At 46.0% G+C, this 27,411-nt stretch overlaps 1 protein-coding gene across 2 annotated transcripts in view; it reads left to right on the top strand.

Moving 5' to 3' along the window:
• LOC124187171 (histone-lysine N-methyltransferase MECOM-like) overlaps positions 1-26,012 on the top strand; it is a 32,532-nt gene extending 6,520 nt beyond the window's left edge. Inside the window, exons 4-9 of one of the 2 annotated variants that reach the window (XM_046579505.1) lie at positions 10,403-10,537; positions 12,527-12,653; positions 19,820-19,919; positions 21,510-21,666; positions 21,784-25,534; positions 25,876-26,012. In XM_046579505.1, the coding sequence (XP_046435461.1) occupies positions 10,403-10,537; positions 12,527-12,653; positions 19,820-19,919; positions 21,510-21,666; positions 21,784-23,664 (2,400 nt within the window). In that variant the 3' untranslated portion in view covers positions 23,665-25,534; positions 25,876-26,012. Of the gene's footprint in view, positions 1-10,402; positions 10,538-12,526; positions 12,654-19,819; positions 19,920-21,509; positions 21,667-21,756; positions 25,535-25,875 lie in introns of both variants that reach the window. The other variant, XM_046579495.1, reaches the window with a different exon arrangement.
• The last annotated feature ends 1,399 nt before the right edge of the window (positions 26,013-27,411 follow it).

Raw genomic sequence — 27,411 nt, 5'->3', positions numbered from 1 at the left:
GGTGATAGATATGATAGTCGAAGGGGCGCACGGCGCGGTGACAAAATGTAAATGACGCCATCCGTCTCGCGGGTACAAAAAGCTGACGGTAGTCCGGCCAACTGTCGACCGGCGATTAACGAGATCGATTAAATCCAACTACCGAATTGCCGAGCTACCCCTTCGTTCCGTCGTCACCCGATCCGTCAACCACGCTGTTGCAGGATGGCGGGTGATCGCCGAGCTGCGGAAATTCACCGTCGGCTGCTGCACTCCGCGGATTCTCACGCAACCGATTTTCCCAAATACTGTCAAGAATAACATCACGGTGTTTGTCTCGCCGCACCCCGATCTCCGGATACAGATATGGGTTGCGTGCCTGTACAGGCACTTTAATCCTTTTCTCAGATTCGTGGAAAGAAATACGTATATACTCGAAGCCCCGTAAGCTCTCGAGATGAATTGAATGAAAAAGGGATGAAGAAGGTGAAAAAGAGAAATTGAAAGAGTAGAAAAAATTCGAAAACGGAGGAACGAACGTATATCGCCCCAATAAAAATTTTGATCGATCCGGTAAATTCACCCCTGTTAAATTTTTGCCATGTTTATTCATACAGCTAACCCAAATCATAGGCGGGAAGGAAAAAAATTCCGTATGAAAAAAAAAAAAAGAGAGAAGAAACCTTCTAGCCGGTAGATCCGCGCGATGAGGCCATTGTGTTTCGTGGGTTCTGGTTGTATTACAGAGGTATCACCCTACCTGCGCGTCGAGCGATCGTTTTGGGGTTGCTTTAGAGGGTGAGTGAGCCGTACCTCGACCACTCTCGAAAATCAGAAGAGGCGAGAGTAGCGAAAGCGAGAGAGAGAGAGAGAGAGAGAGAGAGGGAGACAGAGAGAAGAGTGAAAAAACGGTGAACCAGCAGAGGGGGTTATCCACTTTTACGGAGATGTTTAGCGCAGTGACGCGTAATCAGGGTGTGCGGTGTGCCACTACGGCAACTAAGCCAATCTTCCGCTTAGCCGTTCGAGTATGAATTTACCATCCCCTCGCGTACATCGGACGGTGCTCAATTTGGCGGAGAAGAAAATCACAGCATAATTAACGCCGAGTGTGACCTGTCGAAAATGACCCGTACGTCCACGAAATGTAACGCGGACAGGCAAAGTCGCGATTCTTCTTCGGACGTTTGTTTCGCAAATCAAGTATTCGTCCGTGATTTTCATACGTAAATCGCGATTGCAAGCTTTCCGTATCATCGCTAGATTCTATACAATAACCTGTGCAGCTTGCAAAGCTCAATTCGTGCAGCGGATTCTATTAGAGTATTCTATTATAGGATTCGTGGGAGCTTGAAAAGCCAGCTCTGACATATTGGCCAGCCGCAGTTTCTTCCGCGTCACTAATCCCTGACCGAAGGGAGCTGCCGGAGTCTTTTGCCGTGATTCGAGGTGGAGAGCGTGGTTGTTTTTCATAAGCCACACGCGTCTATTTTTTTGTCAAATCGTGCGGAAGACTGCGGGGAATTTAACGTGCGAGTGTGGATGACGAATTGGGTAGACGGAAAAGTGCAGCGTCGCGACGTGCGAATCGACACAAAGCGGATACCGTGCGCAGGGTCGACGCGACGGACTGACGCGTCCCTGACGAGGTCTGAAAGACGCGTTGGCGCTCGTAAATTGGGAAAAATTAGACAATAAGGAGCCCTGGACATTGTCCAGTCGTTGGGGCGTTTCACCGCCCCGGAAGTCTCGGACAATTTTGAATCCGAGTCGCGTTGCGAGTGATTGGCAGTCGATGCCGGTTTTGTTGCCAATCAAAGGGCACGCCTGTCGCTGCCGCAGAGGGACAAATCGATCACATTATGCCCGGGCTGCGAATTAACGCCTGCGAGGTTCTCAAGGCGTACGTATATCGAGTTACGCGTCGAACCGCGGACCTTGCGCCGATCATTATTATGTACCAACATACCTGCGAGGAAGACGCGGGTAGTGAGAAAGTTCCATATTCAAATTTCGGATCGGCGAGAATCGGCAGGAAACAAGTGACAATCAAACCCGCGGGGATCTTCATTGTCGGCTCGTCACCTTCCCGTGACAACCGGGCAACCTTTGTCGCCGAGGGTCTCGGCCGACGGTCATCTCCGACGGACGGTGGTCAAGCCAGGACGACCTCGAGGAACGGGGGAACGGGAACCGCGAGGTCGGTCACGGAACCTGCGGCGCGACCCGGCAAAAAATGTGAAACAAAAAACGGTACCAAATAAAGAGTGACAACCGACCATCGCCCCAGGGGTCGCGGTGCAGGAGCTCCGACAAAACGCTACACGCTGCACCACCACCTTGGACCTGCGATACGTGCATACGTTACACGTGCTTACGACTGTTGGCCCCTTTCGAGACCGGCTTCCTTGATTGAGACTTTCGCGTTCGGCGCGTATCCTTTCTAGTATGTTAATACAGATATGATACCTTCCTTACTGCTCATATAATAATGCCGGCAAGGGTTCATATTTTGACATTTAAATCGAGCGCCTTATACACCCGGCGCAAGGTAGCCGCTGCTGCTGCTGCAGGGTTGCTCGCCTTTTCTCACCCCTTCCACTTACATCAGTTCGCGCGTGTGTCTCTCGCCTCGTTACCGATTCGATCCAAGAGCAGCCTCGCTCGCCTCGTCCGATCTGTATGTATACTCTCGTTCGCGCTGCAGGCTCCCCAAACGACCGGGGGAATCCTTTCTTAATAACTCGCGCGAAGCGGGGCCGCGTGACAAATCGAAGGGTTCGTAAATTTTCCGGCAGGGATGGTCGTAAGAGACACGTGTTACCCGGTTCATCCGGGCTGACCCCGTCGGTTCAAACCAATCGACGAATCGCGGGGGCGACCAGACTCCTTCCCTAAGGATTTCTCTTCACAATCCCGAACGGAGATGGAGGAAGCCGTTCGCGACGCTTCTCGCCAGCTACTTAATTGAACTTGTTTCACAACTCATAACGAGAAGTCGGCCAAGTGCCTCGGTTATAATTTACGGGAAACAATTCTCCTCCGCTCTGCCTTTGATCTCCCTCTCCCTCGCTCTCTCTCTCTCTTTCTCTCTTTCTCTCTCTCTCCCTTCCATCTATTTCAAGCAATTTGAACTCTGCCAACAGCTCCGTGTTCCTCGTTGACACCGAGGGTATCAACAACGTAGTGCCATTGTCGAAACACCGCCACAAAATGCGATACCTTTGATTGATCAGGCCTTCGTATGTTAGACTTCAGTTCTTAATCATCGAAAATTCTTAAAACTAAATATTTACCAGTGACAACGAATATCAGTAGTCCCAAATTTGATTTCAACATAAATTGTCTATTATTATCAGGACGCCTTTTATCGAACCGCAATATTTGGGATGATATATCGCGGTGTAAAGTGGCTAAATGCAATTGTGGAATGCCTGCTGAACGTGAATGCTAGAAGACAGAGAAAAAACCGATCCTTCTTCGATCCGGTGCAAATGTATTTCGAATAGATCGATGAATTGGATTACAAAGCGAATGTGACGGCTGAATCGTGACGATCGTACCACACGGAGTATCGGTCGAGATATTTTTCAAGAATACGATTGGGTTTGAATGAAACACGTAACCCTCTTCTTTCCATATCGTCACAGACAGTCCAAGACGAGCGACCAGACGAGGTGGCTCCATTGAGTGTGGGATACTTAGGTCAATTGATCGCTCTCTCCCTGAGCGGCGTTGACAGATTGCGGGGTGGAGAGGAACGGGCTCTTGTTGGAAGGTGAGTTGCCGAGTCCCGTGGCACAATGCCCGAGCTAATCTGGCACGTCGGTCCGAGTGGAAGGCATTACCCGAACCCGAGGCAGGTACGTAGGTACACACGCACCGCAGGACTAAGGGCGCCCCCGCACCGTGCTGTGTGTTCTGGGCTATCGCCCCGTATATGCAAGGAGGAGTACCGGTCCCGGGGAATCGTCGGAAGGCACTCCGATGGTTTGTTCTGTACGGTGGAGAAAATTGTTCCAGTTTATTGTTCCGAAGAGCATTAACGACGCTACTCGGCAGGTAGCCCGGCTCCGTATACGGATAGATCACGCGAGCCGAGCGGGTCAACATCACGTCAAAAACATCCCCGTCAGTCGAGTTGCGTCCAGGCGAACGGTCCGGAAAAACAATTTTAGCAAAATTTTCTGGCAAATAAGCGTCTAATGATCGATCATAAGAAGCTGCGGCTGACGCGCCTTGGCCATAATTTATACCGTCAGATAGAAAGGAGGGTAGCTGCTCTTCATCGAGGGAAGCCCTGCGGATCGCCGGCTATCGAGGGGGTCGGTGGGTGGCATCTGCTGCGCGTTAGACACGGGTCAGAGGGCACCGCCGTCCATCACTTCGTGTCATTACGCTCTCGGTCCCCGAAACTCCGAGTCAACTGGGTCAAGTACGGACCCGCAGTACAGCCGGCTGCGTGCCCAGGATCTCGCACTGTACGTAAAGCGAGTCTCGGTTCAATTTTGGCGCGAGCAATTTCGTTTAATTGGAAAATATTAGCTGAGTCGAGAGGCGTCGGGCTGCGCGCTCACTCAATACTCAATTATCATCCCCTAAATTACGGGCTGTTTACGAGTCGACTCCTCGCCGTTCGCCGGAGAGTTCGAGTTACTCGGCACATTCAAGTTTGGCGTCATCTTTCCTTAATCTCCTCCGTCGTCGCTCCCGCTTCGTAGACCGGCAAGGTGACTGAATCACCGAGACCTGACCCGGTGCTCGATTGTCTGACAACCCGCCGGGTTTAATTATTCCTTAATTAATTTCCAAGAAATTTATCGACGCCAGGGCAGTCAGACTTGTCTGCGCTTAATTCTGACTATCGCGCGGATTACGCGTCGAAGTGAATTTCGAGGTGTTGGTGAGCCGAGGGCATCGCCGCCACCCCCGTCAACGATCAACGCCGACCCCGAGCGACCGCTGTGACGCTAAAAGCGTTTTTGCGTTAACCATCGCCGGGTTATCATCTCCATCGATCGCTTATTCATAACTTTTCTGATCCCACCGTTCCCTTCCGGGTCCGCCACTCGACCTCTGACGCTGAGCTAACGACATTTAACCCCGTCTGTCGTATAATCCTCCACTCCCAGCCTTGCGAAACTGACGCATTACCGAAGACAACGACTACGCGCTGAACGAAATACGATTCTTATGCGGTGTTGTGCGATGATATTATACACGCGAAAAAAGAATTCGACAAATTCACCAAACATAGCGGAGGAAACGTCATTTGATTCAACAACGAATTGACTGAGTCGTTAATCGAAGCCGCATTTAATGTAATCAACGAGACGTTTCTACGATTTTTTTTTTTTGTGTTCACATACGCTAGGTCTTTTTTTTTTGCAACAAACTGAGAAGAAGAGTACAAATCTGATTTTCGCATATTTCTGCGCTTGCTACAGCAATGCGCTTGTAGAGCATTTCGCTTCTCTTCAGTGACGAGCTTAAACTAATAGATCCGAAACGATCGACGAGCAGCAATCACTCTCACGTTCTTCTTCCCGAATTTCGGATCTCTCGATCCTCGCAGCTTCCGCTCCTTCGCACATCCCGCAATATCCGAAAATTATTGAAAGCTTGAGCTGAGCCAGGCGAGAGCGAGATTAAAATCGCTGCCCGCGTGTCCAGCTCCTGCAGATGCACAAAGATGCGCTGCGTGAGCGGGAACGTTGGTGATTACCGTAACCTTTGAGGCGCTACTCCGTTTGTTCGCACCAGGTTGGTTCGAAAGAAGACCTTAAGTCGGACAGTCCCTAACTGCCTTTGGGTCCTCTCCCCGAATACAGTACATCGGTTTATTGTCCGGGGTGTGAGGCTACAAAGGAGACGATCATCTGGTCCGTCCGTCGCCTTGCAGTCTACGCGTACCCCATGTGGCGCAGGATCATCCAGCCGCATGTCCTGCTCGTCCTTTCCGATCGGTAAACATCCCATTTTTTCCCTTCCACTTCGGCTTACGATCGTTACGCCGCTTGTCCACTTAATGGAACGAAGCTGTTAGCTTGCAGGATTCTTAATCAGTGCGGTTGCAAGGTCAAACTCTGATTCGTCGGAGATTGTTCGTTCACTATTTCACTCTGGGCTATATTGCAGCTCTCATTTTACCGTTGTCTTTCTCGGCAATCGTGGTTGACAAGCTTCGGTCTTAGACGCAGTGTGAGTTATTATCCTGCGGATGTTTCAGAATTTCATTACGAACCTCATGAATTGTATAATCGAAGAAGCAATACGTGCGAAGTGCGTTCTTTCGCAAAACTACGACACGTCTTAGACAAAGTTTCGTAACAGGAAAATAAATAAATGCGAAAGTGGCGTGGAGTTTAAAAAACTCGTCAGTTTGGAGCAGCGGTCGGTAATCTTTCCGTGTAGCAGTAACGACGAGCCGTTACGTAATTAGAAGAATATCTTGGTTTCAGTGGGATGTGGTTTACTCGGGTTTCCGATCTGTCAATTTTAATTGCCACCCATGTCACCATATGCATCTTGTGTACACATATTACACAGAGTACAAGCGTCTACGAAGCGGGTGCGATACCGCATCAGCGTATCATGCGCGGCTGTTCCTCCCGAGAAAGAAACGTCAATTACGCGGTGTAACCGTCGGTCTAGCCGAGCCAAGCCAGGCTAAGTATCTGCAGGCATCGTTTGCCATTTCATTCGTCTTTAACAAGGTTGGAATTTCAGTAGTGCGGAGATCATACAGCAAAGTCTTTTCCACACACATGTAAGTTGAACGCTCGTTAAGCCTGTTATATATATCCATGTACGCGGAGATATAATTATTATTCACGTTGAGTTTAAGCTGGAAGTGCATTCCTACATTCAGTATGCACGTAGCAAGTGAGCACCGGCAGTTTATAGGTTTAAATCTAACTTAATTGAAATGGTGGTGCAGTTTCTGCCAATTTTAGCAATTCCCTTTTAGTCTGCAGGTCGTTTCTATGCAAGGGCCGTGCAGAAGTGCATAATTATTATTTATACGCAACTAACTGAACTAGCGAGCGTTGCAAATACGTTTTTCTTTCTTTTTTTTTTTTTCTCCATTTCATTTTGCAAATTTCCTCTTCCGCGTTCACGTTCGCCTCTGTACTCACGGGCATCAGTCTTTCACTTCGCTTTCCCCTCTGGTCCCTCCTATTTTTTATATTTATATTTATTCTTTATTTAATATTATTTTCTCGTTTCGTATAGCACCGCAACTTGCCAGCGTCGCGTTTTTGTATAAATAATTAAAACTTTCTCTTAAAGCTTTAGAACTATGTTGCCAAGGACGCGACGACACTCGAGGCAATGTGACGGATTACTGCTCGGCCCAACCAGCAATTAGACACGACGTATAACGTACCGCAGATCTCGACGAGAGGCGGTCTGACGAGCAAGAAACATAAATAAATAAACAAGTGAATACAGGAGAATGAAAAATTATAAAAAATATAATGACTCGTTGCGGCGAACGTGCTTCAGCCGCGTAGTAAGCCTCCACGGCTTTTATCCCCACGCGGAAGAGACGCTCGTGCGGGACTAAAATTTCGGAATTCGGTAGGACGAGGAAGGGGAAGAAGAAGAAAAAACGAGTGAAAACGATTAGAAGACCGGAGGATTCTCAGGGAGACAAATCTGTGTCCCGGATTGTCCGCACATGCGCCTCGTGCCGACAAAGCGAAAATACGCCCCGCTGCGAGGGCAATGGCGGAGCGGCCGAGTTTACTTTTCCGCAGGGCCGGAAACCCTACGGACGAGCGATGCGGCCGCGGGCGCGCGACGCCGCTGGGTCCTGAGTTAACACGTTATTGTAGTAGGTGTGACGGACTTGCGATCCTAATCCCAGTTGACACCCGGCCAGGATACTCTCTCCGCATTGTGACTGCTGTCGCGAGTCCTGTGCGTGACCAGTTTCCCGGAACGGTCCTTAACCACTGTCTCGTAGCCGCCGGCTCGATGCTCCAGGACCGAAAATCGGTCGAACATCTCCGACGATCTCTCCTCGAGTTATTGTCGAGATTGACACAAAGGTGCGCCGAAAGCAGCCAAGGAACGAACGCTTCTCGAAGCCCGAGCAAGAGAGAATTTCCCGCAGCAACGCCAGTTTTCACGACATGCGGATGTTATCAGAGCGGCGTAGTCAGGGTCCGCTTGGATGGGAAGAACTTGTCCAGTTTCATTTATGAAAGAAAATTTTCAAGGTATCCGATCCGTGAATGAACGGTGTTAGCGGTGCGGTGGTTTCCTGCTGCGGGGATCAGCCGCATCCAGCTTTTCCCATTCGAGTCTCTCAGTGTCCTCTGGAAGCGTCGGTCCGTGCGTAAGCCTGCCGGATTATCCTGCTGTTTTCATTACTCGACAGGTTTTTCCCATCAGTGACAACTGTTTCCTGCGATTAGCTACCGCGCAAACGATAGATGCCACTTAATCGTCATCGCTCAAGAATTCTCAGCGCATCCTGCTGGCACTTCGACGTTTAGAACGGATGATCCGATACTTGCTTGCAACGCCTTGTCAGCCAACAAATGCTATTTACTTTTAATTCGGTTACGTTCATTGTTTTCAAAAGCGAGAAAAAACATTATTTTTGTGAAATTGACAAAGTTACCCGGTTTTTGGCTCCAATCAACCATCGTTCAATTTTTCTTTCTGCAGATTCAAATTCCATACTACGAAATCATGGTGTATACCAAACCATGTATAATATCTAAACTGTGTGTGTGACTAATTAGTTTTAGTTTGGAGATTATGCATGAATTGGAAAGTGATGGATCGTATCAGCCGAACTTAAGTATGCTTTTTGTAAAGATTAAACACCATCAAACACCGAAAATTCTACGTAGTACGATTGGGCGTTATACCGACGCGCAGGTACATTATTATAACGTAAAAAGTAGATACGTCAACAGATCTATGGGCGAACGGTAGCCACTTTTCCACCTGCAGGTCGGTTATCGATTTTCCAGAAGGTGAGCAGAATTACCTAGGGTACAGATAGGTGGGGTGAGCGTGTTCGTCGATGAAAAAAGCAGTCGAGCTTATCGCAGTTCTCTGTATTACCGACAACCGCGAATGTTCGTTTCGTTATTTAAAGCATTATGCCTACATACATTACCCAATGTAGAAACTTCGACGAGATAGCAGTGGGTCGATCTCAATGCAAGACTCGTTGCTTTTTCGAGATAAAAAATACATCCGAGTTTCCTCATACGGTATTTTTGTATGCAGTGTGGAGTTCATAAGTATCTTTGCGGTTAGTCCCGCAGCCTGATTTCCCCCTGTTAGCTGATAAAATATTCGAGGAGGAGTTTTTCAGCTCTTGCAGCACGAGCATTGTACATACACGGAGAAAAAAAAGACTAACGTCATGCGATATATTTCATCAACTTACGTAGCTCGGTTGACTCGTATGTAAAACTTTAGCCCGAAAAAGCAGATGAAACAGTTGACTGACCAGTGAAAAATTTTCGTACGAACGCTTGTTGCAGTAATAATTATTGTTCCAAAGTTATTGTCAATTTTACTTATACTACTATTTCGAATATCGTTCTTACATTTCGTCGTAGCTAAAATTATTTAATATAAATAAAGACTCCGTTTATAATAAATACTATCAAAAAAGTATGTGAAAATGGCATGCCTCGACTAAAAATCGGGAGAGAAGTTCGAAAAACGGGACATTTGACGGGCGGCTGATACGCGCGAGGGTTGGAATGGGGTGGGAATGGCGATAGTAAAAGCTGTGGGATTCGGTCGGAGCGTTGCACTTGCTAATGCGATGATGAAGCGAGGCTGTTGCGGGAAGAAAATAACGCTCGCTCCTCCGCGGGGTGCGATGCTTGGCTTGCCAGGCGTGACCGTGCCAGGGGTTGAACGCCGCGTGGTTACGCAAGGGTGCGAACGGGGCGTCCGCGAGACAATTGGAAAAATCACTTCTCCCAGCCCCCGAAGGTCCGTGTGGTGCTCGGGCGAAGGCGGAAGGAAAAGCTGCAAGGTGCTGTCGTGGTCCATGTGCGGGATGATCCGTCGCAGGGCGACGACACGCTTGGCCGATTCGGCTACACCGGCTTTCCCTTGAATGAGACTCATTTAGGGAGAGCGTCGCGGTTTCGGACGATGCCGAAATCGAAAACAAATTATGCGAATGCCGAATCTAGGCCAATTCAACATTTAATAATACCTATATTGCTACGTGGGGACGTCAAACTGTCACCACAAAAATCACTGCAATTGATGAGAAACGCGTAGTGGCAATTTTTTTTATCTTCAAGAGTACCTAGTTTTAAATATCTCGGAATTGGTTTGATATTTTTAATTTACCGATAAAGAATTTATCTTACATCTTTGATTATCGTTCCTAATTCAAGCTTTCTATCATTTCCATTGCGAATTACAGATACGTATTGCTGGAAGCGGTGTCAGAGGATGGCTCGACGCATCTCACGAAGCGAGTAATTGGCTCAAGTATATTCGAAGTGTGCGCAGTCCTATGCACGCGGTCAACATGCGCCATGTTCTGATTGGTGGACAGGTAAGTTATTTTATTTACCAGGGATTCAAATTCTATCTTTCAAGATCATTACGCTGAACTTCCGTTTCTGGTGTCTTTGAAATGTCAGACTGAAGGAACTACATTATTTTCTTTAGATTGGTTCACGAGTTAAAAGTAAAAAAAAAAAAACAAGGAAAAAAATACAGATATTATGCGTTCGAGCACCTGCGGAATGCTTCATTATAAAGCCTCAATTTCTGTCGACCTGCCGCACGCTGCAATTAGAAAAAACAACAGACTCGGCGTCAGTTGCAAATACCAATCGATTGAATTGAATTGAAACTGACCAAACAAACGAGTTAACTCCATTTAGCTCTCGTTCCAACATATGTTAGTATCGTTAAGCCGTTAATTCGTCATGAAGTATGTCCGCGCCCCTCGGGGCAATTCACTCCGCGATAACCGGCTGCGACATCAGCTGAAAATGATCGGGATATTTATTGTAAAAAATGAGTTTTACGGCTCTCGCAGTAGCTGCATTATTCGGTGCCATCCACGCGTCAATTTCAAGGTCCGAGTGACTCGGGGCCGTCTGAGGTCACTCTGCAAGCTTGCAGGGGCTGCAGGGTCAAAACCGGGAAACGACGAACCGAGACCGGATCAAAAGCGACTCACGGTGCGAACGGAGACACATGACAATCGTATGCGTGTATTATACGAGAGGAAATTCAACTCGGGGTGTTTGGTTATTAAGTCGTCGAGCCCCGGCGTTTTCATTGCCGCGGGAGTTGGGGGTTCTATCCCCAATTCGTGAAGAGAGGGAAAAGTGACTGCCTATCACGACCCAGCGTCACTGTAATCACCCGGCTCGTCGATTACGACTCTGATTGATTTATTCAAGGGTGAATCGGTCGATGCTGCGTTTTTTCTTTCATGTGCTACGCCTGCGAATCGAAAAAAGTCAGGATGGACGGAAAAAGAAAACGATGAGTGCTAACGCGATTCGTAGATCGTACAAATTATCTATCTTTTATGTGTTACACTTGGAGAACACTGACTTTTGAGCATTCGACAAAATCAATTCATAGGCAAGCTTAGAAGAACATTTTTTTCGGGGTAAAACAAAATACCAGAAACAATCAAATAATTGCTCTAAGAATATGAGAAGATTTCAAGTATAGCCTGACAGGTGTTTTTTTTTTTATGCAAAATTTGGAACCTAAAAACTTTGCGCATTAGATTCAATTTGCATGGTCAGTTTTATTCGACTATTTATCTTTTCGAAAAGAAAGGTATAACTATCGTTTTCGGCCATATCTTTTCAATCATCCATAACAATGACTTGAGAATATTTTGAACCACTAACAATGTAACATATGCCTATATCGCTATTAAAAGTTGAAACGATGACTTATTTAATTGCAATAATTGAAAAATCATTTCGCAACCTCCAAAAAAATGATTTCAATGTATGGATCTGATTTCGCAATCGCAGCAGAATTTTTCGTATTGTGGTGTCAATTTGTTTTTGTAGAAACATCTATATTTCACGTGAAAGTAGTGGGAATAATATTTTTGATCGTTTCGACGAATTTTTCCGAGTATATATTTGTCACGGTTTTTGTAACAGATCATAGTTTTAATATTATTCTTCGAGCAATGTTCACCTTATTCGATTGTTGTCATTCATTTAACTCTTATCACAATGAATTTTCAATGAATTCAAAAAAATGCTCGAACTAACGATAAACAGAATCTGACCATGTTGCATAGAGTTTCTTTCAAGAAACAAACAGGAATTGCAAATAATTTGAAAGTTGAAAACGTCATCATTCAAACAACACAATTCAACGATCGTGATTTCAATAAATTTTGACGAACGCTGAAAAACTAGCAACTCTAGTTACACGTCGAAGAGAAAGCGAAGGTTACCCCAATTCCCAGGATCCGATTTTTGGAAGACGAATTCATCTCCTAAACCCGCTTCATCCCCGTCATAAATACGTAACATAAACCTTCCGATCGCAGGTGGTGTACGAAACGATTCGAGATATAGCAGCGGGCGAGGAGCTGCTTCTGGGTTCGCGGGAGCCGCTCCAGCTGCAGGATATGCTCGGTGAAAACACGGTGGAGGACAGGAGCGACAAGGAGACCGGTAAGTGCGAAATTGTAACACGGTACATATGTTAAACACATCGTTCCGCCCTGTGACTCCTCGCGTGGAACGATACGCTTCGAATCGAGTCTCGTGCGTACGCCATTAGTCGGCGCAACTCAGGGCAGGTATGCATATGCAGGGTACAGAACTGCAGGCAGGTGCTCCGCAGGACAGGCGGACTTGCAGCGCAAGGGTAGATAGGCCCAGATACCGGGTCCTGGGGGTCAAACGTGATCGGTGACTCGTGATTCGCACCAAAGTCGGGTCGCAACCCAGCCCAAATAGTCGCCGCTCGTAGCAGGTCGTCACGCCTCGACGAACTCGGCGTGATTCACCTGGCCAACCGTCTCTCTCGGTACGCACACCGATTCTTTTTGTCTTTCGCCGCACGCGTGTCCGCTGCACAACGGATTCGGGGAGTACTCGTAAAGTGGAGTTAACATCATTCCCATCTAGCGTCGAATCAACGATTCGAACGCACGAGTCTGCGTCGTAGAAATAATCGTCAAATACACTGCTGTACCTTGTCATCGATAATGGTTAAGGATCGTTGAGTAACAACGTACTTTCTTCTGAGTCGAAGGTCAGGTGAGGGGACGAAAATCGTTTAAAAAATTTCCGGTTATGTCGTGTGCGCCGATGATGGTGAACGCGAATGAAACAACGTACCTGTAATTGTGAAATGGAAATAAATCTGAGCAAATTGTTGATATCTTGGCTTGTGTTATTCGAATCTGGACAGATTCGCTTTTATTGTGTCGTCGAGAAGTCGTTTCATTCGTCTTGACTGTTAGTGAAGATTTTTTAAGGGGGTTTTTCTCTTATTCTAACTTGCTATTTCGACTTCGGATCCCATTCATCTTTGAACGAAATAAAATGTTACGCACTTTTTTTTCTGGTTCAAGTGCATACTCTTGAGTTTCAATCGAACAAGATTAAGTATCGAACCCCATGTATTTTACAATTTTACTTTGGGCAAATGAGATTCTTGTATAACCTTCTATAAGGTGATAAAGACATACACTTCCATGGACAGATAGAGCAAAACACCTGAAACGATAGAAAATAAGATCCAAAGAAAAAATCGTCCGATCAATGAATTATACGAAAAATTGTTCGAAATTTATTCTCATCGTGCGTCTGAACATGATGAGGTTCGATTTGAATTTATCGAGAGAAATATTATATAAATTAGATCGTGACTCCGAAACGATCGTTGACAACGCGACTGTATAAGGCTGAAGAAGAGATTTGGAAGGGTGTACAGAGTTTCGTCAAGATTATGCGAAGGCCGGATGCCGGGTGGTGGTAATTAAAACGGTGCTAATTATCAAAGTTGAATCGAATTGCACGCGCGCCGCGGCAACTGTTGCGATTTCGGCAATAATTTTTACAACGCTGTTCTTTACCTTCGGCTTCTCCGCTCATTTAATTTTTGTCGACGGTTCGTTTTTTACCCTCCCCATTCTCTTCTACTCCTGCAAGCACGAAGCACTCGAAACTTTTTTAATAAAGTTTCGTCTCGCAAAAATTCGATACCGATTATTCTCGGAACACTCGTTTGCGTTTGATGAACTCCGAGCGATACACATTCGTTAAAATATCGATCAACCGACACTCACCCTCCAACCCTCCGGGGGAGTCACGAGTCAAGCTGTGCCGGAAATGGACGCCGCTAGTTCCGGTCAAATGTTTATCCGTAATTACTCGAGCCACGTATCAGGGAGTATAAGTGGCATCAACGAGCGGTACAAGTCAACGGGGGTTCGGGGGTGAGTCGGAACCATCGTAATGCGACCAAAACAAATCCCCCGTCTCTGATTCTTTTCAAATCATTCGCCATTCTCCGACCCAATGACGTTCGGTTTTGGTTGAAACGCTGCAGATACGAGATCCGAGGAACGAACGACTGGTCGCGCAAGTTCCTAGATGAATTTTTCGTCAAGTTCAGCCCGTGACTACTAGCGACCAGAGAATTCCCAAGAATTCCCATAACTTCTTAGGGGCTAATTGCGCGGGGCGCGTGCTCCGCATATCTTTACCGTCTGCAGGGGCGCTGCGGAGTGGTTGAAAATTAAGGAGTATTTTTACGAGACACTTTTAGAGCCGGGACATGCCGTTGCAATTAAGTTCACCCCAGCGATATAAACGTTAATTTGTAAAATTAATTAAGAAATTAAAGTAGGCTCAACGTAGCGAGCAATCGGCGCCTCCGGGTGGCCGGAAAATATGCATCTATACGAATTAGCAGTTTATAAGCGCCGACCACGTGTCACCCGGGACGTTCTCATATCTCAAAACGCTCCTGCGCTGCAGCAGAGAACAACTTCCCCCCGAGGCGGCGGGCGACAATGGTGAGCAAAATATAATCGCAATAATGATGTCAAACAGGCGTAAGCGGGCCGAGCAACCCTTGCGACGGGCATCTGCGCCCCTGCAATGGCTTTTCCCCCGGATTTTCCCCGTCTCCCCATGCAGTTCGCTGCAGAAGCGTACGTGTTTTTTTTTTTTTTTTTTATTCCCTACATACGCACAAAACGCTGTAGCCATACACGAATCGTGTCTACATATTTCTTTCGGGGGATAGAATCGCTTTAACACGCCTACGTCGGGTCGCCCATTCGGCTAAACTACCGGCCGAAAAAATACGGACACGCGTCCTCGCATTTGTCCCCCATACGTCATAGGTGTGTGTATGCATATATAGATGAATTCAAATCGCGGCTTAACCTCGGATATTATATCGCGTCAGATCGCCATTTCGTTTTACATTCTGTACTAAGGGAGGCACGTGTCTCTGCTCTGTAAAACGGCGCCGCTGTTTCATAACCGATGTTCTGCTGGCATTTTTTTTTTTTCTTTCTTATTTGGTTCTTCACATACCAAATTTTATTTGGAATTTCACCCATGGTTCCAAAGTCATTTTTATGGGATATCAAGCGATTTAGATTACTGATTAACCTGATCTCGCCATTAACTGTAATATGGGACTGACTTTAAATGGTGTTGCAATGCAGTTTTAAGATTACAACAGCGCAGTTTCCGGGCAGACTGTAGAGTTTCGTAACTATGTATATAATTTACATACGATTTAAGTATATAATGCGATTACGGCGCACGAGGGTGGGAAACCGCAAGAGATCGTGAGGCCGGATTCCACCATCAGGCGCCTAACCACGGATGGGCGTAAACGCGTTCAGAAGGATCCGCGCTCGGTGTTAACGCGTGTGTGAGTTATTATAGTTCCCGAGACATATTCTGTGCTACCCACTTTTTCGCAAGCCATTAGTTTTTTCCTCCACGTCTCTATTAGGGGTTTCGATAATTTATGACGCGCTTTGTCGATTAACACGCGCGTAACCGGGTCCGGGATAGAAAAAGGATAAAAAGCAAGCAAAGTCGTAGCAAAGAGCGAAGTTAAAAAAAAGAACACGACCCAAAAAAGGGGTACGACACAATGGGGCACGCGCCCAGCGGCGGTACACGCGCAGCCCTATCTGATCCGACGCCTCGAAACTAATGACGCGTCTATTTGACTTTTGGCTCGAGCGATGATCGGTGCAGCGATGCAACCTTGACATATATTATACGCGTTTTACGCCGCTGCGACGCAGGAGTAATTTTTCTTTCTTTTCTTCTTTTCTCTTTGAACTATATTTTATCCACCTTTTCCTCATCAGATTTCACGATTTTGCCGTTTCCGTTGTTTGCGCAGTGTGAACGTCATTTTTTACACAGCAAGATCTTCACACATCGCATTCCGGACGTACAATAAATGTAATATTATATCTTATTTGTAATTTTAACTTCTTGGTTTTTCCTCTCAGTTACGTAATTTTCACTTCCTCGTGAACACATGCGAATCGCGAACCCGCAGATGCGTATCTTATTGAACCAGACGAGCTCTAGTTACACGTATCGAGAATCTTTGTTCTCCCGTTTACTTCTGTCTTTCCGTCGTAATTCCACATCGCTTCCACCCTTTGTCGGCCGGATGACGCGATTCCCCGCAAACGTACGCAGAGTCACTTGAATTGATTTCGGTTACTTTTTCCCAGGCCGCGCGTCCTCGGCTACCCGGGTGTTCCGCAGTCCAACGGACTTCGCTACGCCGGTGGATCCCACCTGTTGACTTTCCGCAAGGCTACCTCGCCGGGGGTCCATCGGATTCCCAGCGTATTATACGTTAGGATTACGTTAAACATATACGCCTATCTGTGGCTAGCTGCACTTTATTATTCGTCGCCCACATTGAACGTTTGCTCTATATGTTTTTGTTACGGTTTGCCGCACGCCCTAGCGGGAAATTCTCATCCAGTAAATTAATACGCAGGACAGTGAATGTATTGAACTTCAGACGCATTGAAGATTTGAAAAGACGTTTTCAAATCATTCTTTCCTCTTTTCCAAAGAATATTTTTTGAAAGTCTTTGGTAATTTTGATCCTCTACGATTTCAACATTCAAACATGTTATCATATTATTGCGATGAATTTAGAACAGCTTTTTGAAAGTCAAATTTACTTCGATGTTTTTAATATCAAGGTCAATAACATATTTTATGCACGTCATGTTGAATAGGAATGTTAGCAGTGCTTTAACTCAACGAATTTTTCCCGGACAGTCTAAACCACCGTTCATAAGTGTGATTAGATAAAGCAGTTCCTCCCAATGAAAAAGACAGCTGTACTGACGTTACGTATTTGCGTCAGAAATTGTAATGCTCGTCATTTACGTGGTGAGACCTTGAAAAGTTTGATGGTGTACGGAACATCTGTGTACGTTAACGGTGTTTCAGAAAAAAATAATTCACGATTTTCCACCGTGGGACCCCCTAAAAAGTTTGTTTTGGTTAAAAGAAAGATTCTGTAAAAATATGAACGTTCTACGTTATGTGGAATGTCGTGCTCATTAGATTTTTTACTTTTTTTTTTATACGTTGTTATGAATTTGTGAAATCACACGTTGTAGCACTTCACTTACTATTTCTTTCCTGACATTTATATTCGATCCAAAGATCACAATACATAACGCAACGATAGATCAACCGGAGTCTTGATATTACAAGTGTGGGTCTTCTCTGTGATATAATATGATATTGTGATTGATGTAAGCATTGAGCAGAAAAATTAATTCACGACACTTCATAAATTTAAAAAATTGTATAACAGTGAAAAATCAACCGAGCGCGATCTTCCGCATAACGTAGAACTGTCATCTTTTGACAGGATTTTTCATTCGTCCTAAACAAACTTTTTAGGGGGTGCCGAGGTGGAAAATCGTAAATATTTTTTACTGAAAGACCCTAATACACGTAAAAGCATAACCGGGATAAGTATTTATCAAGCAGCGACTTTACCGCAACAGTAAGCATCGAACCACTGAATGGAGAAGAATGAAAATGACGAATTCTCGGTAATACGGAAAGTAAAGCCGAGATGGTCTGCAATGAGGTTGACCGCATCCCTTTAAAAACTGAAGGATAAAGCGCAGAAGCGAGAAATGCCCGAAGGCCTCTCGGCCCCCGTAAGCGGTAATTAGTTTTAGATAGACGTGCGATTAACACTGCGTTCGGGGTGAGCAGAGGGTGTAAAACGTGCCGGCGACGGAGGAGGTTCCCGTACGTGGCCGTACCCGGTTCCCATGGCGGTCCGTTGGGGGCCACCGCCGCAGCCATATGGCCGCCAAGTGCATATAACAGGAGATTTAAATAACCGTTGAGATCATTCATGGGGCCCATTTTATCGCCGGTTTAATTCGAGAGCGCGCCGATGATCCCTACCATTAATAATTATCCCGTCCCTTGTCGGCGCTCACGACATGCGAAGCTATTCGGCCGCTGCCGAGCCGCTTCTTGTCCCTGCGGTTATCCTCGACGAAGTTCTGACCAGCTCCCAGCTCTTTCACAATCAGTCCTCGCGTCGAGTGCGCAAGTTGACGCTCGGATCAGCTGCCTACTGCCATCGCTTCGCTTTCTTCTTACATCGAAGGAAGTTTCTTCGTATCAGATCTTCGGACAGGTAGGAAAGCCGTAAAGACACAACTTTTGAGAACATACCTCGTAATTCGTAATTCGCAATCTACAAGCCAGGGGGAAACAATATTAAAAAAAAAAACGTATAGGACTCCGGGTGCGATTCTCGAAAGTTATTTTGAAACAAGAATTTTCAAATTTGGGGCATTTGGTTCTGTATATGATTTACCGCTCTCAACTTCCTGACTCGAGCAATCGTCGGCTGTGGTATTCCTGCCGCGGGGGTGTCCCGGGGCTGGTTAGGATTGGACGGTATCCTGGACGCAACGGCCAATAGGAAACGAGCCCGAGCACCCCGGCCGCATCCGTTTATTCGAGGACCTGGCGCTATAACTGGAGCATCGTTGTTTCTATTGTCTTTGGGACGAGTTGTGTGTCGGATCGCAGTCGGTGCACAGTGACTTCTTTTCGTGGTTGTTTTGGAAATCGTCAGGACCCTTCATAGAGGCATCTTGGATTCTGCGTGTAATTCAGAAGTCAGTTTTACTCAGTGTCACGTAATTCGATACATCGTTTTTTTTGTTCAATCAGTGGATAAGTTTTAGATTTTTTCCCGCCCCCGTGCGATTTACAGGATGAAACATATTGAAACACACCGTTTTTCAGAACAGGAAAAACTTTGCGGATTTCTTATCCGTATTAGTTTTTATCGAGAATTCATTCAAAATGGATCCGAGTCAACGCAATCAATTTCCGTAATAAAGTGTATCGATAATCCGACACCGAGAGTCATCGATAGCTTGGCTCTGTTCAATTTCGTTTCGCTCCTCGTTCAGCCAGCTACGGCTGAGCTTCAACGTAGGCATTAGTCGTTCGGTTTAATAATTCAACTTGTGATTCCCACGACACACGATGGCGCTTCTCCTATCCGTCACGCCACTGTCGCTAGTCCTGGTTGTCCTCTATTCCACTCGCTATTTGCACCGAAGCTCGTTGGCCTCAATCACGTGACTTAATGGCACCGAGCAAAAGGGCTGTTACCCATTTACGAATCAATTCCAAGCGATACTCATCATGCCTGTAAAGCTAAATTCTGAAGTAAACAGGTATCGGGTCAGATGCTCGGACACGGAGATCACGAGTGACTCGTTATGATCAATCCAACTAATATTTTTCTCTTTTTGTTTCAGCTTCTCAGCACAGCGGTACCGTCGATGAGGACAGAGAGGAGGAGAAGGAAGGGGATATAAGGTGCACGGTCTGCGATAAACCTTTCCAGGAAATCGACTCGTAAGTATTTAATAAAATCACTGACTTAATTGTAGGCTTTGAACTTTCATGAAAAATGCGAACAACTTCAGAGTCAGATACATGTTGGGCGTGTACTGTAAATTTGTGTGTAAAAATTGTTTTTCGTTACACAATTCGAAGGTTGTACCAAGGTGGGAGATAGACATGGGCAGTGATGGTCGCATGCTAAAAGTCACCCTCTGAAACGGTAATTCGGCGTTCCAGACATATACACGTATAAAGCATAGACAGGTTATCTCGATGAAAAGATAGGTAATCGGTTATACTAAAAACTCGTAACGGTGAAACTCGATCGTCAATTATTAATTAACCGGGTGAATTCAGGTACGAGCGTGTTATCAATTGGAAATCTTGGCAGGGGGCACGCGTCGTTGATTCCATAACGCAACCTGCGAGGGTTGTGTAGAAATTAGGTAATCCCAGGTACAGGTCGCCAGGGTCGGTCGGGTTGCGGGATTGATATACTTATGTGACGAAACACCTGAGAGCCACTAGCGTGGTGCAAACCCGTGATTACAGGCCGGCGTGATGGATGACACCACGGTGTGAGGCCGGACGAGTGTCTCACGCCTTCGCAGCGTTCAACTCCGAACTAGTTTGCTTTATAGATTTTGCCATTAGATATAATAGACACTCTTTGTTTGCGATGTGTCGTATCGCTCGATAGGCTTCCCATAAGAAATTTGCCGGTGCATTATTAATTCGAATTTCCTTCCTCCGACGCCTGTGAGCTTCGTACCAATTTGTACTGCCAAGCCCAATCTTTTCTCCCCTTTCTTCTCTCTCGCTCTATCACTCTCTTATCACTCACTCACTCTCTTTCTTCCGGGACTGTAAACCGCCAAGAGGGAGAATCTATGCATACAGAACTATAGAATCGGTTTTAGGCTCATTGTCGGTTGGCTTCGAGTGACTTTCGAAGAACCCGTCCTGCTTCGACTCGACGTTACTCGACAGCATTTCTTTTGCGTCAGAGATAATCGGCGCGGCGGGGAAAAGCCACAGAAATCATTGGAGATAGCGGATCCCTGGTCTCTGCGGCGCACACTTGCAGCCTGTTCATCGTCCGGTGGTTAGAACCACGGTCGCGGAGTATCTTTTCCGGGTTAAATTTCACACGTCGTCGTTCGCTGGGCAAAATCAATGTCCCCATCCCCGTTCCGTTCTGTGCTGTCGTGACCGTTGCGTGCCCGTACCCGTGTGCCCCTGCCCCGTGTCGATTCGTTATCGTGCCTCAAGTCCCCATCCCCTGGTCGTGACCCTTTTCGAAGCACCCTCAAGCCCGGCTGGAGGCGGAGGCGGAGCCGGCCGCGGGGGTGGAAGGTGGTTATCACGCAATGGTGAGAACTGCTCACTTAGTCACCACCCTTGACTCTGCTTGGATCAACTCTAGACTCGTGGCATATCATCGCCGTCGCGGGGCGATCCCGTAGCCCTCCGTAGGTAGTTTTGCGAATGCTCCGACGATTCCATCTTGTTTTTGTCGCGGTGGATCTACTCGTACGGAGCTTGCGTCGGAAGACGTTGAGGGTGACCGTGTGTCTAATGTGCACTTTTATTTTGTTACAGACTCGATGGCCACCTGGTGACCTGCCACAGGTATCCAGCGGAGCAATATCGGTGCGAAACGTGTCACAAGGGCTACGCATGGAGGCCACTGGTCGTTCGGCATCGGGCGATCGTTCACGGTGACCTGAAGAGCTACCAGTGCGAGAACTGTCCAAAGGTAAGAGTCGATCGTGGTTCGAAATCGAGTTGGCTAAAAATTCCCTATTAGTCCACCATCTCGACTCACGTACCGGCCATCTTTCCCCAGGTGTTCACTGATCCCTCAAATCTCCAGCGCCACATTAGGACCCATCACGTTGGCGCCCGAAGTCACGCCTGTCCGGACTGCGGCAAGACGTTCGCGACGAGCTCCGGCCTGAAGCAGCATACCCACATCCACAGCAGCGTGAAGCCTTTTCAATGCGACGTATGCTTCAAGGCCTACACGCAGTTCTCAAACCTCTGCAGGCACAGGCGAATGCACGCTGACTGTAGGGCGCAGATAAAGTGCGGTAAATGCGGACAGTCCTGCAGCTCAGCATCGGCTCTGTCGAAACACAAACGGTTCTGTGACTCTACGGGGCCTCCCGGACCCACCGGAGCCATGCCTCAGCTCCCGACCTCGGGGCCCAGCTCGTTTCTCGTCTACCCACGGCCGCAGTGTACGCTGCCCTTCTACCCGGTTCCGAGTCTAGGACCCTACCCAGGCATGTTCCAAAACGCGGGAGGATTGTACAACAATTCATTCGTCTACCCGCCGAAGATCGAGGAGCTTGAAAAGCGGTGCGAAAGCCCGAAGAAGGAGAGGTTCACGCCACCTCGGATACCGACGCACCACAACAAGGTCTCACCCACTACGGCCGAGGAGGCGACGTCGACCTTCAGGCCGTCCCCTGCCAGGCCGCCGGTTCAACCCACTCCGGAAACGGACGAGGAGTCGCCTTTGAAGCAGTGCAAAGTGGAGAAGAGCTCGGAGGCCGAAGCGATGCAGGAGGAACCCGTGGACCAGCCGCTCGATCTCAGGGTCGAGACAAGGAGACGTCAAACGCCCAGCATTGCCGGAAGTCACAGTTCCTCCCCGGTCCCCGTCGTCGAGGAGGCGATAACCGATCCCTGGAAGATCAAAGACGAGGAACGCATAGGGGCCAGGGTGAAGAAGTTGGCTCTCAGTCCGCCGTGCACCGTCGCCGAACAACCGCCGACGAGCGCGCCTCCCCACATGGCTTATCCACGGCCCATTCACCCGTTGGTACTGGACGCCATGTACCGCGCTCCGTCCGGGACGTTCCCTGGTTTCCCAGGGGGACCTCTGCCCCCCGGTGGTGGACCCGAATCTCGGCTCCTACCGCCGCTTCCACCCTTCGGACCTTCCCGTGGGTATCATTTTTTAGGGTCGCTCATGAACGCGCCCAGTGGCGGTAGACCAGGTGGGTTCGACCTCCTGGCCCGTCCGCCACTCGGCGCGTTCCCCGGCATGAAGCCGTTTCAGGAGGTGATGTCCCACCCCCACCACCACCCCCACCACCACCCTCACATCAAGACGAAGGATCGGTACGCGTGCAAGTTCTGCGGCAAGGTGTTTCCCCGTTCGGCAAATCTCACGAGGCACCTTCGGACCCACACCGGGGAACAACCTTACAAGTGCAAGTACTGCGACAGGTCCTTCAGCATTTCGAGCAACCTCCAACGCCACGTTAGGAACATTCACAACAAGGAGAAACCCTTCAAGTGCCCGCTTTGCGAAAAGTGCTTCGGGCAGCAGACGAACCTCGATCGCCATTTGAAGAAACACGAGGCTCCGGATGGCAGCGTTGTCGGCTCCGCCGCCGACTCACCCGGGAGCAGCAACGAGAACGAACGGGAGGATCCCTGCTTTGACGAGATAAGGTCCTTCTTCGGCAAGGCCACCGCGGAGGGTGACGGATACTGCCTTCCTCACCCCTACCCCACTTACCTGCCGGGCAGACTTCACGACCTTCACGGGACGAATCCTGAGGGCGAATACGACGAGGACGAGGACAGCGAAGAGGGCGTCTCACCCCTCGAGGAGCCCGACGCCATGTCCCCCATGGAACAGGACAACTCGCCGTCGCCTCAGTTCGAGCTCAAGCTTAGGGATAAGCAGGAATTGCTCAACAATAATACCGCCGAACCAGTGATAGAGGTATCGACGTAGCCAGCAACGGGGCGACTCCGACGTCGAACTCGCCCGAAACCGCCGCTCCGCTTTTCCTTTACTTAGTGATTAGTTAGGTATACGATTTTTTATTTTCTTTTCTTTAAGATTTTTATTTTTTTTTATTTTTGAAAGAGAGAAGGAGACATAATATAGTTCGACAGGCAGTTCTCTGTACTTTGGAATTGTGCACGGCGTAATGCAAAACTAATATATATTTGTCCTTATTTGCCTAAGTAAGTCCCTTAAATAGTTAGTTCCTACAAAACGCGTCAATGATAATTTAATGCAGATATCGGATACAAAATACAAACTTTAATGACTTTTTTTTTTTTTGTTCTATTTTTTTAACAAGTTTTCAATGACCTTACTTACATTTAATTCATCAGATTCATTCAGTGAGGGAAGGCTCTACCGAAATTGTGAAATCTACCTGCTTTAAATCAAATTTAATTCAAGAGCTCGTTGATATTGATTAATGGATTATATTACAGCTGATTCTGTGAACTGTTGCAAAATATTTCAATAAAATTGTGGCAGTTGTTTACATTTTGCAAGGCTCAAAACGTTATATCTCAAACATTATGTCGATCTTTTCAAAATTAAACTATGAATATTGATCAATTTTGCCATAGAGAGTATTTTCTCGGTAGGATGTTTCAAAAGTGAGTCCTCGTTCTCCCCTGCACTGATATTTATTGTTACTATAATAATAATTATTATTAATTATGGCTTTATCGAATTTTTTATTTCAACTTAAAATTAAATCTATTACTATTATCATCATCATCATCATCATCATCATCATTATTATTATTAGTATCCTCATTATTACGATTAGTGTTACTGTTTACTATTGTTAATTTATGAATATAATTTCAAGTCAAATATGTCAATCTTATACACACGATGGATGAAAATCAAATTTTGTAGTCATTGAAAAGAGAAAAGTGAAAAGAAGAAAGAAGGGTTTCGGAACGAGTTATAACCTATGTCAAAATTTGTAGTCTGACAAGCCAAAGTAAAAGAGGAAGACAGAGAGAGAAAATAAAAAACAAAAGTGTAATTACGGAATTATAAAAAGTTATGTACAAATTTTCATTAGGTAATAATGTTTGTAAAAATCTCTGTAATTCTTAATATATTATTATTATTATTAAAATTATCATTATACATATTATAGTAATTATAGTAGCGATCAGGGGCATTCGTCTCGTGTCGTGATTATTAAAGAAATAAAAGAAGACGCCGCGTGTTAATTGAAGAGGAAATAAAAAAGCGAAATATTGAGGAGTGAATGACGCCGGTTTCTCGGTGCTCCGTACCTAAGCTAGAGAATTGGATAAGTGCGCCCCTGTCAGATTTTTAGCATAGCACACGATCTCTAAACTACGATTATTATTCGTTCATTAAAGCTATATATCTTATAATATAATTAAACACACAATCACACACGAGTCAAGTCACGAGATGGGGCAACACTTATTTTTCACTTTAAAATTTAACATGTTACATGTTCTACATATCTCCTCTCTTGTAGATTATATATGATATTATAAATTGATGAATTTTAAATAAGTCTAGATTAACCAAGCGATAGACTATAATTATTAAGTAAAAAATCTATTATGACTCTGTCTATCTATACATACTGTATAAAAGCATCTGTACTTCATTATTACTATACTATTAAAATAATATACTTCAATTTATTAAAATCATCTTATTTCAGTCTACATCTCGATCATCGCATCCAGCTAAACCAATTGATATTTCGAATTAACCTCAGGACAGCTTTTGCTGGACGCAAACAGTTCTGAACAGTTCATTGGAAAACGCAATTTCCGTTCTCTCAATCGTTGATGGCCGTGTAAGTATAAGACAAAACTGTTGTATATATTACAATTAATTTTTATTGTGAGTTTTCAATCAAACCGGTTCGTTACCATGTATATTTTTTCACTAGCACTAGACAAATTATCACCGGTACTTTAATTTTCGCCCATAAAAAGAAATATATAATACTTATGGAAAAGGATGATAAACAATACAAATAATATTTTATTGAATTTGAGATGGTTTCTACATAGTACAATATTTGGTAATGAACCGAATAATCAATTTCTGGATTTAAAAAAAGTCTGGTAATTGCTCTATGAATCCATCATTCGTCTTTTTAATTGATATTTTACTTCGATTCAATGGTCACAGAACTGCATCAATTGGATAGACCGGCGGCCAGTAGAAAACTGCAGGATTCTGCGATACCGGCGAAAGGTTGAACGGTGTGTAACGAAGTCGCTGAAACACGCCTAAACAAAGGCAAGTGCACCTACGCCACTTGTTGCATTTGTTGAAATTAATAAAAGCCACTGGTATATAGATACCGAGCCCTTTCAATCGGTATTCATGTTTGTCATAAATTTCCGCGTCTGCCCGATAGTCAAATAGTTTGTTAAGACTCGATCACTAACGAATGTACTTTATGATCCAAGGTGCATGGATCATCATTCCCTGCATTATCTACGGCGGTACACATGCCGGGGACGCATTTGGTGGCGGTACCTTACGAAGAGGTGGCCAACCATAGAAGGGACATTGATTACTGATGTGGAATCGTGTCGAACAGGCGGGTAAAACAAGCTCGATAGCGATTCGAAGCCGTGTAAATAATGATAGCCTTAATATTGAAGGAAGGCAAGACTATTAGCCAGACAATCGAGCCAGCAGTCACGGTACTTTGCTTTGTATACGCTCAGCTTTCTAAACAGCGGTAATGGATTCTACGAATCTAAATCATTGCCTATTACGAATGATATAAGATGATGGAACCTAAAACGGGTGCCTCGAGATAACGATTGAGAAATTTTTCGAGATAATTGATTTGCGCCAGAGCAACAAGACCATGTCCGTTATATGGGCGCTATTATTTTTCACCTTGGTCGGATGTGAGGTATAAGAGATAGAATTGGTTGGTTGACCCTGCGGGCGGTCGTCAATAATGGTGGATATCGGTCGAGATCTCGCTCCTCGCTCATTGCTAAAATTGCGTCATTCTCTCTCTCTCTCTCTCTCTTTCTCTCTTCTTCTCCGTCGGTCTCTTCTCTAAATTGTTGTTTCTTGGTTTCTCCAATTTTTTTCCCTTTGCTGCCCCTAATTGCCTCAGAGACGAGGAATGCGAGAAAACGACGCCCGCCCATCCGTATCTAGCCCTCGTAAACTACACAATCATACCTCGAATCATAAACTTCCCCATTCTTTATTTATTCGGCTTAACGCCGCAGTTTCTTTCTAAATATAATGTTTCCCGCGCGATCATTATAATTATTAATTTTCCCGTTAACGTGCCGATAATAAAATATCTTTACGATATAGAAACAGAAAGTGATCGAGTCGCCTCGGACTATCTTGTGTGTATACATGCACTACTTGTTTAAGAATCTAATGACCATAGTGAACGATATCACCTTACCGGAATATCGAGAGGGGCGCAGATCTCCTGTATATGTCTCGCAGTAATCCCGGTCTGCTTGAATATCCATAATACCGAGTCGGCCCGTGTGTGCGAAGGTGTGATATCAACGCGAGGTGGATTTAACAGTTATGATACGTTGAGACGGTACCTGCAGCCTGCGTTATTAATTGTAGTAGTGAAAAAAGAACGCAATCCCAGAGCCGATAGAGCGATTGGCCAAACGACCGAATGCCCACGAAGTTGGACAAAAAATAGTTGTCTAGGTCCTCTCG

The sequence above is a fragment of the Neodiprion fabricii genome, chromosome 1, assembly GCF_021155785.1.
Source record: "Neodiprion fabricii isolate iyNeoFabr1 chromosome 1, iyNeoFabr1.1, whole genome shotgun sequence".
Taxonomy (NCBI): Eukaryota; Metazoa; Arthropoda; class Insecta; order Hymenoptera; family Diprionidae; genus Neodiprion; species Neodiprion fabricii.
Note: the sequence above shows the minus strand (reverse complement) of the source record. Positions and strands in the feature narration are given on the sequence as shown.